This window comes from Panthera uncia, chromosome C2 (genome assembly GCF_023721935.1).
Source record: "Panthera uncia isolate 11264 chromosome C2, Puncia_PCG_1.0, whole genome shotgun sequence".
Classification (NCBI taxonomy): Eukaryota; Metazoa; Chordata; class Mammalia; order Carnivora; family Felidae; genus Panthera; species Panthera uncia.
Window position 1 is genome coordinate 14814579 of NC_064810.1, and position 16738 is coordinate 14831316.

At 39.2% G+C, this 16738-nt stretch overlaps 1 protein-coding gene across 1 annotated transcript in view; it reads left to right on the forward strand.

Moving 5' to 3' along the window:
- Positions 1-16738, forward strand: part of GRIK1 (glutamate ionotropic receptor kainate type subunit 1) — a 183980-nt gene that overhangs the window by 65905 nt on the left and 101337 nt on the right. Inside the window, exons 6-7 of the mRNA XM_049629154.1 lie at positions 9798-9851; positions 12810-12983. Coding sequence (XP_049485111.1) covers positions 9798-9851; positions 12810-12983 — 228 coding nt within the window. The remainder of the gene's footprint in view (positions 1-9797; positions 9852-12809; positions 12984-16738) is intronic.

Below are 16738 nucleotides of genomic sequence, written 5' to 3' on the forward strand. Positions count from 1 at the left end.
TCTCCTCAGTGTGCCTTTTTCAGGGGAAAGGATCCATAGCTTCTTTCAGGTTTCCTAAGGAAGCCTAAAGACTGAAGCAGGTTAAAAAAAATCACGTTGCTATGTTTATTTACCACCTCAGCTTCTGTAACCCTTCATAAATGCAAGATTTTACCAAAAGAATCCTTCCACCCTACTTCCCTGATGACTGTTAGCCAAATCCTTTCTGTCATAAGGGTGACTCTGTAGGAAGTAAATCCCACCATTATTTGGCTAGCATGTATTAGATGCTTTGTACGTGCTAAAGACTTTGCCAAGATAGAGGGGGAGTAAAATTCGATGAAAAACTCCAGGGTATTGAATGAGGTCATTTAGCAGAGGATCTCATGGCTCGTTCTTTGCTATATCTGTAAAATTTAGGAATGTCTTGTACATATCTCACATTGTTTTGAGAGACGTTAAATTTGACAATGCCCATAAGGCATCAAGCCCACCACTGATGCATGAAATATCCTACATGTGAGAGATTACCATCATCAACACCACGAGTGGTATCGTGCCTAGGCAAAACTGTAAGAGTGATACAGTGCTTCCCACTGCTAACTCTGTCACTGCATCACCTCCCACATATACTATGGCACAACGGTGGTCCCCAAACCTTCTCTCAGCCTGACTTCCCAAGTATCCCTATCGTATCTTGCCCCATGTCATGAAGTCTCCACACCTAACTCAGCGCACTGCATCTTCCTCCTCTCCTTTGCTCTAGCCAACCACGTTCTCCTCCTGCTCCTGTCTTGGTGACTAGAAATACCATCCAATTACTCAACACAGAAACTAGGAATTCACTTGACTCTACCTCACCCTTCCCACTTATGAACTACCAAATTTTGTAGCTACTGCTTTCTGAATATGTTTCAGATTCAACCTCCTTTCTCCATCTCTATCATCATCTTCCTGCTATATTAGAACATTCGATCTCTCTGTCGCAAGCCCCCATTTTTTCCTCCATCCAGCATCCATGTGGCCTCAAAAACTGTACATTCCAAATAAAATATGTGACACTTCTCTTCTAGTATGAAACTCCTGAGTGCCCTATCCCCACTTCCACATTGCCTGAAATACAAAAGACACATTGTTTAGTGTGTCATGCAAAGTTCTCCACACCTTGTACCCACTGCCATTGTACCATCTAGTATGTAAATAGATCTATAGTAATGTCTATTACACAATTAAAAAAAAAGTTTATAGGGCACCTGGGTGGCTCAGTCGGCTAAGCATCCAACTCTTGATTTTGGCTCAGGTCATGATCTAACGAGAGTTCATGGGTTTGAGTCCCACATCAGGCTCTATGCTGATAGCACGGAGCCTGCTTGAGATTTCTCTCATTCCCTCTCTCTCTGTCCCTCCCCAGTTCATACACACTTCGTGTGCTCTCCCTCTCTAAAAATAAATAAATAAACTTTTGTTTTAAAGTTACAATTTTTTTGCAAACTGCCCTTTCTCGATGAAAGTATACTCCATTTAGGAGATTAAAGGTCTTCCCAAACATTACCAAAATTAGGATCTAATTAATTCTAATATCTAAGAGATGTTATAATAAAAATAACAACGTAGGTCTGAAATCCTGATAGAAGGAGGAAGGGTGAGTGAGGGTCCTCATGGTACCTGCAACACCATCCAAGGCACAACCTTGTACAGCTAGGTCCAACTCTCCGGACAGGAGGGTCCCTCAAAAATATATGGGCAGCTTATCAAGCTCTCTTGGCTTGTTGGGATTCATTCCTTATATTAAAGCGTCAACTCCTGTGGTTCTAACTCTTCTCTCACCAATCATATGCTTTTATTTGGGTTCTCAAAGTCCAGAAGAACTTTGTGCAAATTATTGACTTTCCTGCTACATACATCTCCTATTATCAATTAATAAATTAATATAACACAAAGAGCCCAGGCTTAATATCTAGCCTGGGTTCAACTGCATAGTTATATGCTCTTTCAAATGTATAAACTGAGGATAACACTTTCTCCCCAATAGTACATAAAAAAACAAAAACAAAACAAAACAAAAAAGTATGACAGCAGTGGGTATGTCGTGGCACTTAGAAAACAGTTGCAATGATCATTGTTGTTATAGCCTAAAACTACGTTTGGTTAATATAAATAAGTGATTCTCAGTTCCGGCTGAATGTAAATATTACCTGGGGAGCTTTGAACAGTTACCAATGCCTAGAACATACCCCAGACCACATAAATCAGAATGTTTACAGAATGGGTACAGGTATTGGTGTTTTTTAAAAGTTCTTTAGAGATGCTAATACACTGACAAATACTCATATAAATAATTATTTTCTAAGCCTGGTAGCTATTAAATACATTGGCAAAATAAAAAGCCATAAAAGCTGAAGAACAGGACCCAGACTCACGATGACTTCACTAGTCTATGGATAACTCATGGGACCACAAGACCACCAATTATTGGCTGCATGCCCATATTTCCCTCAAAATGTTATCTGCAGAGTAATTGGAGGTATAGTTTTTATTGCCACCATTATTGCAAGATTACAATGTGTTCAACATATTTATTCTCTGTTAACTTTCCAGATTTGTTCAGTACTTTGTCTAGATTTGTTCAGTACTTTTAGATTTTCTCAGTACTTTGCTGTTCAAACTTTTCTTCATTGTGTTCTTTTTTTTTTTTTTTTTTTTTCTACATCATTTTCCCACCAGTTTTCCCTGGATGATACTGACAGTTTATTCTTCGGGTTCATGTAATCCTCCAAAATCTTGACTCTCTCCTATTTGCCAACTTGCCTATTTCATTCTGCCAGGGGAAATCTTTTTTCCTGCTCTGTTGTCAGCAGTCAGTATCCCTTAAATAGCATAATCTCTTCTGTTGTGCACCTGAGTGATGCAATCTGGCTCTTCTGGTAGGATTATCGGAAGCTAAACTACCTCATTGTTTTCCACTCCATTTATTAATATCTGTTAGCATCAGCTTCCCTTCTTGTCCTAACCATACTTCTAGAGAGAGAAGCTTATAAACAAATTACAACTGAAAGATATTCCCAAACAGCATGACCATTTCATTCACCAACATTTTGTGGAATATCCTTCCTTTTCTTTCATTTCTCTTCGGGGCAGGAGGAAGATGCCTGGGTTTGTAAGTGGTATAGCACCATCTTCCAACAGATGGAAAAGCCCTAGACTCTCTTTGTAGATGGCTGGTATCTGTGCACAGACACAGAGTTAGCAGGTGCACATGAATGGAAGGACACAGAAAGAAGTTTTCAAATTCAGGGGTACCTTGGTGGCTCAGTCGGTTAAGGGGCCGACTCTTGGTTTCAGCTCAGGTCATGATCTCACGGTTCATGAGTTTGAGCCCCACATTGGTCTCTGTGCTGACAGTATGGAGCCTGCTTAGGATTCTCTCTCTCTCTCTTTCTCTCTTCCCCTCCCCCACTTGCACTGTGTCTCTGTCTCTTTCAAAATAAATTAACTTAAATTTTTTTTAAATTTAAAAATAAAAATAATGTTTTAAACTTCAAACATTTTTCCCCTTGACACGTGCACTTGCTATTAATATACCAAAATTGTTCAGTCTCAGGTGCCATAATCACGGAAAGATGGGCAAATGAGGTACATTGGTTTCCTTTTGGTGCTGTAACAAATTTTTATAAATGTAGTGGCTTAAAACAACATGAATTTATTGACTTATAGTTGTGGAGGTCACAAGTGTAAAGTCAATATGACTTTACAAGTTGACAAGGCTGCATTCCTTTTGAAGGCTTTGTGGGGGGATCCAATTCCTTGCCTTTTCTAGCTGCTAAAAGCTGTCCTCATTCCTTGGCTTATGGCCCCACATCTATTGCCTTTTTCCCCCCCGGCTTTCATTTCCACATCACCTTGTCTGCCTTCTGACCTTCTGCTTCCATCTTATAAGGACCCTGGTGATTATATTGGGCCCACCTGGATAAGGCAGAGTAATCCCCCCAGAGTCACCCCCCCCCAAATTAAAATCCTTAAATTAATCATGATGGCAAAATCTTTTTATTCTATGTATAGTAACATATTAACAGATTCTAGAAATTAGGATATGGACATTTTTATGGGGTCATTATTTAGCCTACTCCAAAGGAGTGGGGATCCAATGCTATGTTCTATGCATTCCACTGTTGCCTTTGTATAGATTATGATCATTTAATTTGGCATGAGTATCTTTTTTTTAAAAAAAGCAATAAAGACTGATCTCAAGGCCTACTTATACCTAAATTGTTCTACTGAAGGTCAACATTAAAAAGTGTGTTGTAGAAGAAGCAACTTCTCCAAAGACAGTGTAGATGCAGCCTAAAGTATGACACTTGGTAGGTGAGAAAGCACTATACCCTAGCACTCAAACGTTTTTCTAAAAATCACTGCTCTGAAACTTGATATCATTCAATGGATTTCCTGAAGATTATTCTTACACTGAAATAACTTACTTCTATCTTGTGGTAAAACCATTATTTTAGCCACATTGCATGTCATACATTTGGAAGTTGTTCACTTGAAATTATTGACTAAAAACCTAGTCTGATGATTGAGAATTTATCCTGATATTGAGAAGGCTATAAAAGCAGCAATACACTTCAGGTTAGTCAATATAAACTTCGAAGACACCTATTTTTCAATGAAAAGAAGCAGTAATAAAAACCCTTATAAATATTACAGGAATACCTCAAAATCACATAGGAGCACTCCAGGTTTCATTTTAAGTTTCTGCTACTATGATAGCAGTGTTATGCCAATTATTTGTGACATATGGCTTGCCCTTACCAATGGATGCTGAGAATTTGTAGAGAATTTTTTGTTACTGCCTCTACAGCACTGCATTGCCTTCTAGAAAGTGATCAGGCTCAAATAGGGTGCAGACTTCTGGAGATACCAGGAAATGTTATCAGAAGACTTCTACCCAGAGACTTTCCAGGTATCTCATAGGCCAACTGTGTCACTAAACACAGGAGTTAGAGCCCACAAGCTGTCTCGGTTATCTTCCTCGATACTTGAATGAGGGCTCTTCAGACAAACTAAAATGTGATCTTTGTGCAGCTTGGGCTGCATTTGATAACCCATCTAATTCCAAGAGATAGTCTTTGCTGAGAATAGAAAAGGAAAGTCAATGCTACTGTGAACAAGGTCATAAGTGTCCTATTGTAAAAATTCCAGAGAGTGGATGGGCGGAGGTGAGGCCACCATTGTTAATGAGCAGTAACTGCCCCAGGGTATTTTGATAATGGTGGGACCATTAGAATTGTCCTTTTGAGAGTCAACTGTCAATGAGTTCTTTTCTATCTTCATGATTCATTTTAACTACCAAAGGAAAAAAAAAACAGTAATTATTGTCTAGCCACTGAAACAACAGAATAGTATGTGGCATTTCCATGATATCCTAATCCAGAGAATCTCTTCAAATAGGTATCATCCACCCTTCCTCTTGCTGGTTTAAGGATTATGTTTTCTAGATAGCATGGAATATCAAATGTATTCAGAGTATCAAGATTTTTAGTCTTTTGGTAGTCTTCTCTGTATTAGGGTTCTCCAGAGAAACTGAACCAATGAGAGAGATATGAAGAGACTTATTGGGGAATTGGTTCACATGACTCTGGAGGCTGAGAAGGCCTACAATCTACCATCCACAAGGTGGAGAGCCAGGAAAGCCATGGTGTTAAGTCCTGTTTGAGTCTGAAGGCCTGAGAACCAGAAAGGCCGGTGGTGAAAATCTTAGTCCAAGGCCAGGAGAAAACCAAAGTTCCAGCTCAGGTAGTCAGGCAGGAGGTAAAAGGACATATTCTCCTCCTTCTGCAGTTCTGTTCCATCCAGGTTCTCAGTGGACTGGATGATGCCCACCATATTGTGGGGAGGGGAACATCTGCTTTACTGAGTCACCATTTCAACAGCTTATCTCATCTGGAAACACCTTCACAGACACTCCCAGAGATAATGTTTCATCTGGGCATCCACTGGCCCAGTCAGGTTGACACATAAAATTAACCATCATAGTCTCTCTTGAGCTCTTATAATTGAGCTCTTATTATTAACAACGAATAGTACTTTGGGGGGCCTTTTTTGCTACTCTAACCCAACTCAGCTACCTCAGACCCAAACAGTTCATCCCTCTTCGTGAGAAAAAAATCTTTTAGCTTCTCCCAACCATGATTATTTATTATGCACTATAGTTCTATTACACAAGGAATTAAAGCAGCCTAGAAAGTACATTTGAAACAAAGTGATAAATACATTTTAAAGGGGAGAGGAGTTGGAACAAAGAGGAATATTAGATAAGAAAAACAAAGCTGAATGGCATGAGCACACATAGAATATATACTTTGTGTTCCTACTAGTTGCTAATGCAGAACCCACAGTTTTCACCCTGAACTCCCCAGCAGTCAAAACAAAGTCATGAAAAAAGAACACCTCCATGCTTTGCAAAACTCATGCAACAGAAAATTGTTTTTATTCAGAAGAAAAACAGCTTGCTATGGCCCTGATAACCATGGTAATCACCTATCCAGGGTGAGTCTCTGGAGGGTGACGTGTCAGGATCTTCCCCACCTCTTTGGCCAAAACCGGCACATGGCTCCCCCCAAGTACAAGAGAACAAGAAATGCAATCCTGCCATTTGCATTTCAAGATGGGAAATTGGCAATGGCATCAATGGTGTCTAAACTATGGGTCTTCTAAAATCAAGAAGAGTAGTAGATTCTCAGTATTGCCCCTATTACAGATAGATAATGTTATTGAAAGGGCTGGAGTTTTTACTGTCTATCAATCGAGGTCAATGATATGATGTCAAGGGTTGTTAAATAAGAATAATCCTGTTAAGAAACAAACACTATCAAAAGAATATATTAGTGGAAGAATGAAGGGTAATATGAACAGTATTGACAGCCACATTCATTTCATATTAATGTGTGCGATGTGGTGTGTTTAGTGCTGTAAAAAATGATTTAGAGATAGCCAGAACTAGTTTCTAGCAATATTGCTTTGGTAAGGTACATACTGCCTAGGTCAGCACCACTCAGTTAGTCGGGCAGATAAGTACGCTATCAAAATTCAAAGAGGGTAACATTTCTTAGGAAAAAGTCAGTTTTGCAAAGATTAGAAAACTCCCCATATCATGATTATACTTTTTTATTTGAAAAACTGACATTTATCTTGATGTGACATTTTCTTAATCCCTTAATGACTTTTAGTGGAAATACCAATGTGCAGAGAGAAAATCATCATGTGAATGCAATACTTTTATTTATAAAGTATACTATTATTAGATGACAAACTGCTGGCCCCAACCAGTCTACAGACTCTTACATGGATGATTGCTTAAAAAGCACCACTTTTGATGCTACTGGCTTTATTCTTATCTAGAAGCTTCCCAATCACCTGTGTCCTAGTGAGTACACAAAGGTAGCAGGTGAATGATCCATGACTATACTCGTTTCTTATTTTCCATTTATAGGAAATTCAAAGGAAGAACTAGGAGAAACTCACCCAGGCACTAAGTAGGAAAGTCAAGAATGGAGATTTTTCTAGCATGCCAAATAAAAAGTATACCCGGATGACCCAAGGGTTCTATCTGCAATAAAAGTAGACCTGTTAGACGAATATTCACTGTGTCTTCATAACTTTTTTCTGACATTAAATACAAGGCATATCGAATGAATATTTGCATCCAATAAAAAAATGTTTCAAAAAAAAAAAAAGCCTATGCCCTCAATTGGCAACCAAACGTCTCCAAATCACGTATTATTCTTATTTTTTATTTTTTTAATTCACTTATTTATTTTTAAGAAAGAGAAAGAGAGAATGAGCAAGGGGAGGAGCAGAGAGGGAGAGAGAGTCCTAAGCAGGGTCTGCACTGCCAAGCTTAGAGCCCAATGTGGGGCTTGAACTCATGAACCACGAGATCATAACCTGAGCTGAAACCAAAAGTGAGATGCTTAACAGATTGAGCCACCCAGGAGCCCCTCCGAAATCACATTTTAGAAGAAAAGTCAGCCCAGTGAAAGGCTGAAAACTCAGGTGCCTTTTTGTTGCTTTTTCAGTGTTAGAAACGATATTTTAAACCTCAGTGTCCAGCTCTATATCTTGACATAAAACTTGCCCAGTCCTCTTTCAAGAGGTAGGCTTGGCTGCAATTACACTATCTAACAACCAAAGTGAAAAATTGGATTCCTGACTGACCGTGGCAGGTTAGCTCTTTATGCTCCGATGATATAAGAGACCAGCTAACAAGACCTCACCATGCATGGCTTTAAACGTTATTGATGGCCCTAAAGCAATTCTACCCTTTTTAAAATTCTTTTGTGAGCTCAGTCTTGTTATCACCATAGGAGTGACTTACACACGGTGGGGCTCAGGATTCAGAGAGAGTTTCCTGTCATTTGTCTTACCTTCATGACATTACAATTTCACTAAATATTCCTCTGGTCTCCACATTAGCAGAAGAGGGCAAAAAAAGTGTCTGATTGGTGTGTTCAGTGCTGTCATTGAATACTCTCTTCATTCTTTATACCTTTTCACATGAAATCACTCTAGTTTACATATCTTAGGCACTTTCTAGGACCTCTGATAACATATGTTGCCTTTCCTGAGATCTTTGCAATCCATTTCTTCAATTGCAGTTATAAAAGTCTGTTCTTTGTTGTGAATGGACATGTTTTCCATATATTGGTGATTCTCAACCACTGCTGTGAAATACAGAAATCCAAACTCTGCTCTGAGGAATTCCAATTCAGGATGGCTCTGTAATGGAGTCTAAGAATATCCGATTTTAAAATTTCCAGAGGGTATTCTCATTTGCATTCAGAATTTATCAGAGTTGTGGGGAGAACCGACTTGGAAATTTTATTTCCTAGGCTTCTGCATTCATTTCTATACAAATACCAAGAAACAGCACCCAAATAGTCCTTTGCTGACCTGCCCCCAAGGAAGGCGATGCCCTTGATTTGGGAGATTTAGAAACTGTTGCTTATCTCCAAGTCATTTGCAACTATTTCTCCTCAGTGGACACCATTTCCAGGAATCCAAAATAAGATCACAATTTAATAAACTACCTCTACCCAGAAACCTTGTCCTTTCTGCTCACCTTCTTTCCCCCTCCCCTTCTAGGTAAAAACAATACACACAGAATGTCTGGAACTGTCAAGATCCCAAGTAGATAACTGGGGATCAGAATTAAGAGGTGGTGTGGCATTTGTACAAGAATGGTCCCCATCCTTCTATCTATAAACAAATCCTCTTTTCCCCTCCTCACACTGTGGGGTAAGATGGGAGAGCAGTAGAGAGAGAGGCTTCAGAGATATGCATATGTATAAATCCTCATTTAAATACATCTACATACCAGTATTGCAATTCAACATTTAATGAGTTCTACTCTGAGGCATTACGGTAAGTATTAAAGCTAAGGAGATCAATAAAATATCTATCTAAGCATGGTGTTACTCAGAAACCTAGGCAATAAAGAAAGTAAAACACTGCATTATTAAGAACAATTCCAAATATTAACTTTGGTGAGCATAAACTATTTTCAAATTTGATCGTTAGACCTGCCACTTCAATGAAGATCGAACATAGTCTAATGAAAGAATATTGGATGGAGGTTAATGGCCTGGGTCCGCATCAGCCCACATCAGCCACTGATCTGTCTCAGGTTTCTGATCTGCTGAATCCATGGGTTTCCAAAGGCTCTTCCTGTTCTATGTCCTCAAGCTATTGCAATTGCCCTACTCATGATCTATTTCTTATAATTCTGTTTCTGATTCTTTCCCCGTATTTCTCTTTTGCAGATTCTGTTCATGGGCATGATGACTGAGTACTATCACTACTTTTTCACAACCCTGGTAAGCACATCTGGTAGAAACGTATTCCATGCTATAGGAAACATTTCCAGTTATTTCAAAGTCATCCCCACCAGTGTCAGAGGCAGGATATTGTCATGGAGATTTGTATTACTTTCCTAAGAAACCTATAAATCCAGAAATGCTGAACAGTAGGGTTTTTTTTCTTTTTTAAACTAGCATCTATGTATATGCATCTGGAAAGGGATTAAAATGATACTTCCATTAAATAGAAACTGTCAAAGGGCATATGCATAAAGAAGAATCATCTACATTTTCTATATACATTAGAAGGCACACTAAAGTATATCTTGGCTTTTTTGATCTATGTGATTTAGCTGCCCAAGTCCAGTAGATAGCTGGCTTAGCCAGGGGTCACCTGTCAGGTGTTTTGAAGACCATTAAGAAAAGGAGCATCAGAGATGCTTTGCACAGAGAATATTCTTCACCATAAAAAAAAAAAAAAATGGCACTGAGCCTAAGAAATTAAGAAACAACACCCTAAATTTTGAGAGTATCAGATCAAGGGAGAATGACTTAGGGCATTTAACACATGTGAATGATGTGATAGCTCTCATTCAATTTCAAAAATCAGTGCCCCCCCACTACACCCCTCCCAACACACACACACACACACACACACACACATTCCACTTTCTTACATGAAAAGAAAACATAAAACCAACCTTCTTTACTACTCGGTTAAGGTGTGTCCACTGAAATCCACCCAGACTCTGGGAAATGTATTAAGTACCATTTTACCAAATAAAACTTGCAAGGGAGGCTGATGAGTAGGGGAAATATAAGAATTTGGAACAAGGACCAGCTGTCCTTGAATGCATACTACTGATAGAAACAGTTCATTCTATTCCTCACTCAAGTATCTCCGAGAGCATGAAGAGGTACAGAGGACATCATGAGACCAATGTTCTGGGGCAAGTGCCAAAATCATCACTCCTCCAGAGCTTTTGGGACAAGGGAGGGGGATGCAGGGCAGAAGATCTTGAACTAAAGTTTCCATGATCTTCCCTCCCTCATGGACATCCTAATCAGATCTTCTGTCAGAACAGTCAAGGGAAACCTTGAGACCTGGAAAGCATCTTAGGTCACAAGTACAACCATCTCCCCATCACCATGAATACCTGGGTTCTACTCAAGGTGGCATGGCCACCTGCCACAGAAATTTCTATCATCCCTGGCTGTGCACCCTCCTAAGGCTAGTTTTGTTGAAATTTGGGAAAGAATATGAACAAAGAAAAAGGCTGGTCTTCACAGAGACCTTTCAGGAACAAACAACTTACTCTCATAGTCTTGCTTTTTTCATCCTTCCCTGACAAGCAGGTGTTGCAAATCGGACCCTAGACTTTCCGTATTCTATATTGCATAGAAACCTCAACTTTTAAGCCCACCTAATTTTGCACCTGTGTAATGTATTCATTTTAGCACACTGTGTTATGTACTATGGAGTCTGTGAGGGATTCCATATGCATTCTGGAATTTTCTGTCTGACCTCTTGTAGTTTGAGTAACTTTTCTTCCATTCATTGGGTGGAAATCTTTCTAGGTCTTCTTCTTTAAATTTGCTTCTTTAAACATTTTCCTTTGGTTTTATCTGCATTCTTCCATGCTTTGCTTTTATATATTCTTACCCTTCTTGCCCATGAGTATTAATAAAACTTAAAAGGAGAAAGAGAGTTACATAGTACAAAGGGAAAAAAATATATATAACACTTTAGAAGGCAGTACTCTTTTTCTGATACTGAGCCAGGAGCACAGAGCTGCCCTCTTAAAGTTCTGCAGTCTAATCCAACATTATCTTGGGAAAGGGTGGCAGTGTAGAGAAGAATTCTTCAAAAGAACAAATCTGGATGCATCTTCTGCAAATACAAATCATGAGGTATTTCTGAAGCTACTTCTTTCTCCTTAGAACTGCGGTCGTCACTGGTAATACACTATCTTGCATTACACTTCCATAAAGCATCTACACCGTTAGGAAATTTCTATGGAAGTTTTTCTCTTTTTTTTTTCCTGTTAAATGTTATTTTGGAAGTCTGGTTTATTCTTCAATGTGAGACATTTTTAATGGCATTTTAGCGTCAAACCTTTCTTCATAAGAAAAAAGTTGCAATTATCTCATAGATCTGTTTTAAATATGAATCAACATAAACCCCTGGTTTACACTCAGCCTCCTCTGTCATGGAAGACACGAGTGGATTAAATGTTTTTTTTCTGGAAACGCTGTCTGACAGGGAACTAGTTCTACTGTTGTGATACCCAGGTTTACACAACTCTATGCTCCAACTTATTCTCTGAAGAGAACCCTTTGCTTCCTATTCAGAGCTTGTGTCCGGTGAACATTCTTCATGCACTCAATGTATGGGACATGGGTGATTTTCAATGAGCCAGAAAATGATAATTTTTCCTCCTGGAAATGATCTTCCTGTCAAGTGCATATGCAAGTTCCAAATTCCACCACGTTTATAAGATCTGAGGCAGCCAGATGTGAGGGAGAAGGGAGGAACTGACAAGCGGGTCATTCTTGAACCAATCACATCACCACTCAGATTTTCAGTGTCCTCGTGTATAAAATAAAGGCATCGGAACAAGTGGACACAAAGATACCTTCCAACACCCCAAACACTATACCCTGGACAGAATTCTCCAACTTCTCAGAATACCCAAGAGCATACTAATTATTGACAGCCAAATTCCTCTTCTTGATTTGCCCAAACTCTAACAGTGTTGCAAAAAAATAGATGCAAACGAAAACTGTCCACTGCCTTAGAGCTTCTCAGGCAACACACAAAGGAAGAACCATAGGAAATGTTCTTTCATGAAGTGGCATGAGGATGTTTGCCATTTTAGTTTTAATCTGTTGCTTCTGCGATCGTTATTCTCTTTTGCATAGAGAGCATTGAAAATGTTAACCCTTTCTACTTTTATCATTTTTAATACTGCGCAGGACTTATTTGCTTTAGATCTGGAACTCTATAGGTACAGTGGTGTAAACATGACCGGGTTTCGGCTGCTTAATATTGACAACCCTCGCGTGTCCTCCATCATTGAGAAGTGGTCCATGGAGAGACTGCAGGCCCCCCCCAGGCCAGAGACTGGCCTTTTGGATGGCATGATGACAGTAAGTAGTCTTAAAATAGAATCACTTGGGACGATGTTTGAATTCCTCGGGGGTTGGGTTAAGAATCTCGCATGCCTTCTCTAGTGTGAGTAAACGTATCACAACCTGTGCCTTGACTTGAATGAAAGAAGAAGGAGTAAATTTTCAGGTATTTTCAATGCCTCGGCATGGCTACTCTCAAAAACTGCTATTTTCAGCCTTCTGGCTATACACGCCTCAGATCAAGTTAATAAGAGTAGCCACCATTGTCAGCCAGATGGAGCCAAGGCAGAAACCAAAGCGAGGGCAAGTGGAGAGAGTTTTGCCCCCTGGGAATGTGGCCTTGGGAAGAAGGGAGAGAAAGAAGAGGAACAAGCTGCCTACAAAAATTAGACAGAACCTCATTTCTGCCTTCCTCATTTCTGCCACATCTCAGCAAGCGGCAGCACACATGGAAAAGTGCCAGATTTACATACAGTTGGCGTGTTCACGTTCTTCCTGCCTGGATATGTACAGGAACACCTTTGCAGACATTGACACTGATTCACACCAGCCATATGTTGCTCTTGAAGCAGTTGCCAGACCCACCCCCTGACAAAGGAGAGGTACTCTGCTGAACAGATAAATTGCAAACTGCCTCATCAGAGCGCTTCTTGCTAACATCATTTGTCTTCTGTTGTCAAAGGCACCTACCCTAGTTTTATTTCTCTAATGAAGCTCCCTGTGTGATGAAGAAAATAGCAGGAGATAAAAAAAAAAAAAAAAAAAAAAAAAAGAGCTTTCTATGTAGGAACAGTGTCATCTAAAGGGAAAGACACTGGGAATGCAGGCAGGTAATAGCATTTGAAATTGGCCTAGTATTTCATTTCTCTCTTGCCATCATCAGGAGAAGCACTCTTGCTTTAAAGATGCAATTTACTGATAACTGAAAGGTATCATCTTGCAGAGAAATGAACTTGGGATTTCTTTTTTCATGAGAAACAAGTGAGTAGAAAAAATAAATGAATGAATGAAGTGGTTCTGGATGATTCCACGTTCAAGCTCCCTGTCTGTTTTTCAAACCTGAAATAACTCTTAAAATACACAAAGTGATCTGAGAGATAATGATGGGAAGCATTTTGGTACAAATGAGCCTTGGGCGATTTAAAATGTTGCTTTGAATAAGAACAAGTAGAGAATATCTGAGGAAATACTAGGCTTTCTGAAAGGGGAGGAGCAAGCCAGAGAGAGAGAAAGAGTCAGAGACAGAGAGAGACAGAGAGGTATGCTAATACACTGGTTTTTCTCGTTTTCCTCTTGGATTTGTAGTTCCAGTGAGTTCAAATATGGCTCAAAACCCTCTGACCATCCTCCCTGCCCCCAACGAGATTTCTATCATAGGATAAGATCTCAAATAATTGTTACCTCTGCTTGGTATATACCACTAAAAAAGTTACAGTTTGGAGCTATGTTAACACAGATTGTGGATTCATGCCAAACAGTAAATATTCATCACAAGGATGGCTTAATTTATTTTTTTAAAAAAAAAAGCATCTGTTGTATTCAATTATACTGAGCTGACAGGACAGTTTGTACATATTGACTGAGGTGAGGAAAATCATTAATAAGGAGGAAAGAGCCTCACAACTCACATTGACTCAGGCCAGGCACGGGGTACTGCTATTTCCCCAGCACAGCTCTTGGTGACCTGGGCAAATGACAGTCCCGTGGGCAAGAGGCATGACAGAGCCAAGTTCCAATGGATGGAAGAGGTCCTGTTTTGCCTGAAGTTTATGACTGTCATCTCCCCTAAGAAAGAGATCTCTAGGCTCTGTTATTGCTTATTGTTATTATTATACACTATAAAAAAGAAAATAGGGGTTTATCAGAACAGAAGAGAAGGGCTCACCAGGGCACTAAAAGTGGGGAGTATACAGCTATATCAGATCATGTCTAGACTAGTCAAAAATGTGGTAGAACACCGCACCCACTAGAAGTTGGATCCCATGGTCATGCAGAATTGTTTGCCCCCAATTTTACTGAGATACAATTGTACACATTGTAGAATGTGTACAGCCTAACGGGTTGACTTACATATATTGTAAAACGATTATTGCAGCAAGTTCAGTTAGTATCCGCCCATCTCATGTAGATACCATAGAAAGAAAAAAAAATAGGTATAGTTTTGCAATTTATCCCATGAAGCATGATATTGACCTTTATTTACCCAAAGAGTCCATTTACCAGTTCACTGTTTCCTTTCTGCTTCTAGTAAAGGGGACCCGTTTGGGGATGTAGAAACTGAGTCACAGCAAATTTAAAGAGCAGCTTTAAAGGCACTCAGTGGACTAATCTGAGTCAAGAGAGCACACCCCATGTCTCCAAGCTGGGGCCCAGATCTAACAAATCTTTGTTCGCGTGTTGCCTCTGTACTCAGACTCTTTTCTTCTCGACCTTACTGATGAAACGTCCCCTGGTTTCAGTTCCACAGGGTCTGTAGTCCTCAGATCTCATGTTTTATTCCTTCGTGTATCTGTAGCATTTGTGGCTCTCACTACCTAAAACCCTCCCTGATTCCGGTTTGCCACTTCATTAGAGAAGCCTGCTATGAATCCGCTATCTAAATAATCTAAATAGTAGCCCCCTGCTGTTATTCTCTCTCTCATAGCCTGTTTTCCCTTGCTCTGTAGCCCTGTGACTTAATACACTACACTTTGATTTGTTTGTTCTATGCTTTCCCTTACAAGAATATAAGCTCCATGAGGACAGAGACTTTGTCGTTTTGTGATCTGCCTCATCCCCAGCACTGGGAAAGGCCTGGTACAAAGCAGGCCTTCAATAACTATGTATTTAATAAAGGAACTAATACTAAATAAATAAGAATTGAGCATCTGCTAAGACCAAGATGTTAAATGAAAAATATTCATATAGTCCCGAAATAATTCTGTAAAAGTCCAAAGAGAGTTCCTATAAATAAGAAATAGGCCTGAGTAGTGCAGATAGAGATTATTCTAAACTATTAATATTATTTTAAAAATTAACCTAGACTAACCACTGTTAATATTTAAGTTACGCCATTACTCTAATAGAATTGCATTCTCTGAAATTGTATGCATTATACCACCACTCTCCGATGTGAATTTCCCTGTTGCCCTATATAGTTATATTTTTGTGTGCACTACATACATATACAGATGTCTTATAAATATATAATGTAGAAAAATTTTAAATATGTTTAAAAATACCCATGTGTTTTTACTTCCCACCTATTTGTCTAATGTCCTCTTTAATGTTTTTTTGAAATTTATTTCTTTTGAGAGAGCAAGAGTGGGGAAGGGGCAGGGAAAGTGGAGGGAGAGAGAATCTTAAGCAGACTCTGTGCTGTCACAACAGAGTCTGACACGGGGCTCGAACTCACAAACTGTGAAATCACTAACTGAACTAAAATCAAAAGTCAGAGACTTAACCAACTGAGCCACCCAGGTGCCCCTTTAATATGTTTAACTATTAAAAATTTCTTAGAACGTCATACACTAAAATATCATCAAATAATATTATGATACATATCAAAACACATCCAAACATGAAAAACATGTCCAAGATGAAAAATATTGACTCCAGACTTAAGAGCCATAGATGTAATTAAAGGGAACAAATGTTGACTTGAAAAATATGGTTAAAATTAAGTTAAGAAAACTGTTACTGAGTCAGTAGAGTTCAAAAATAGTGAAACTCGTTATTTAAAACATCTTGAGATTAAAAAAAGAAGGTGTTTTATCAACCGAAGTGTTAATTAA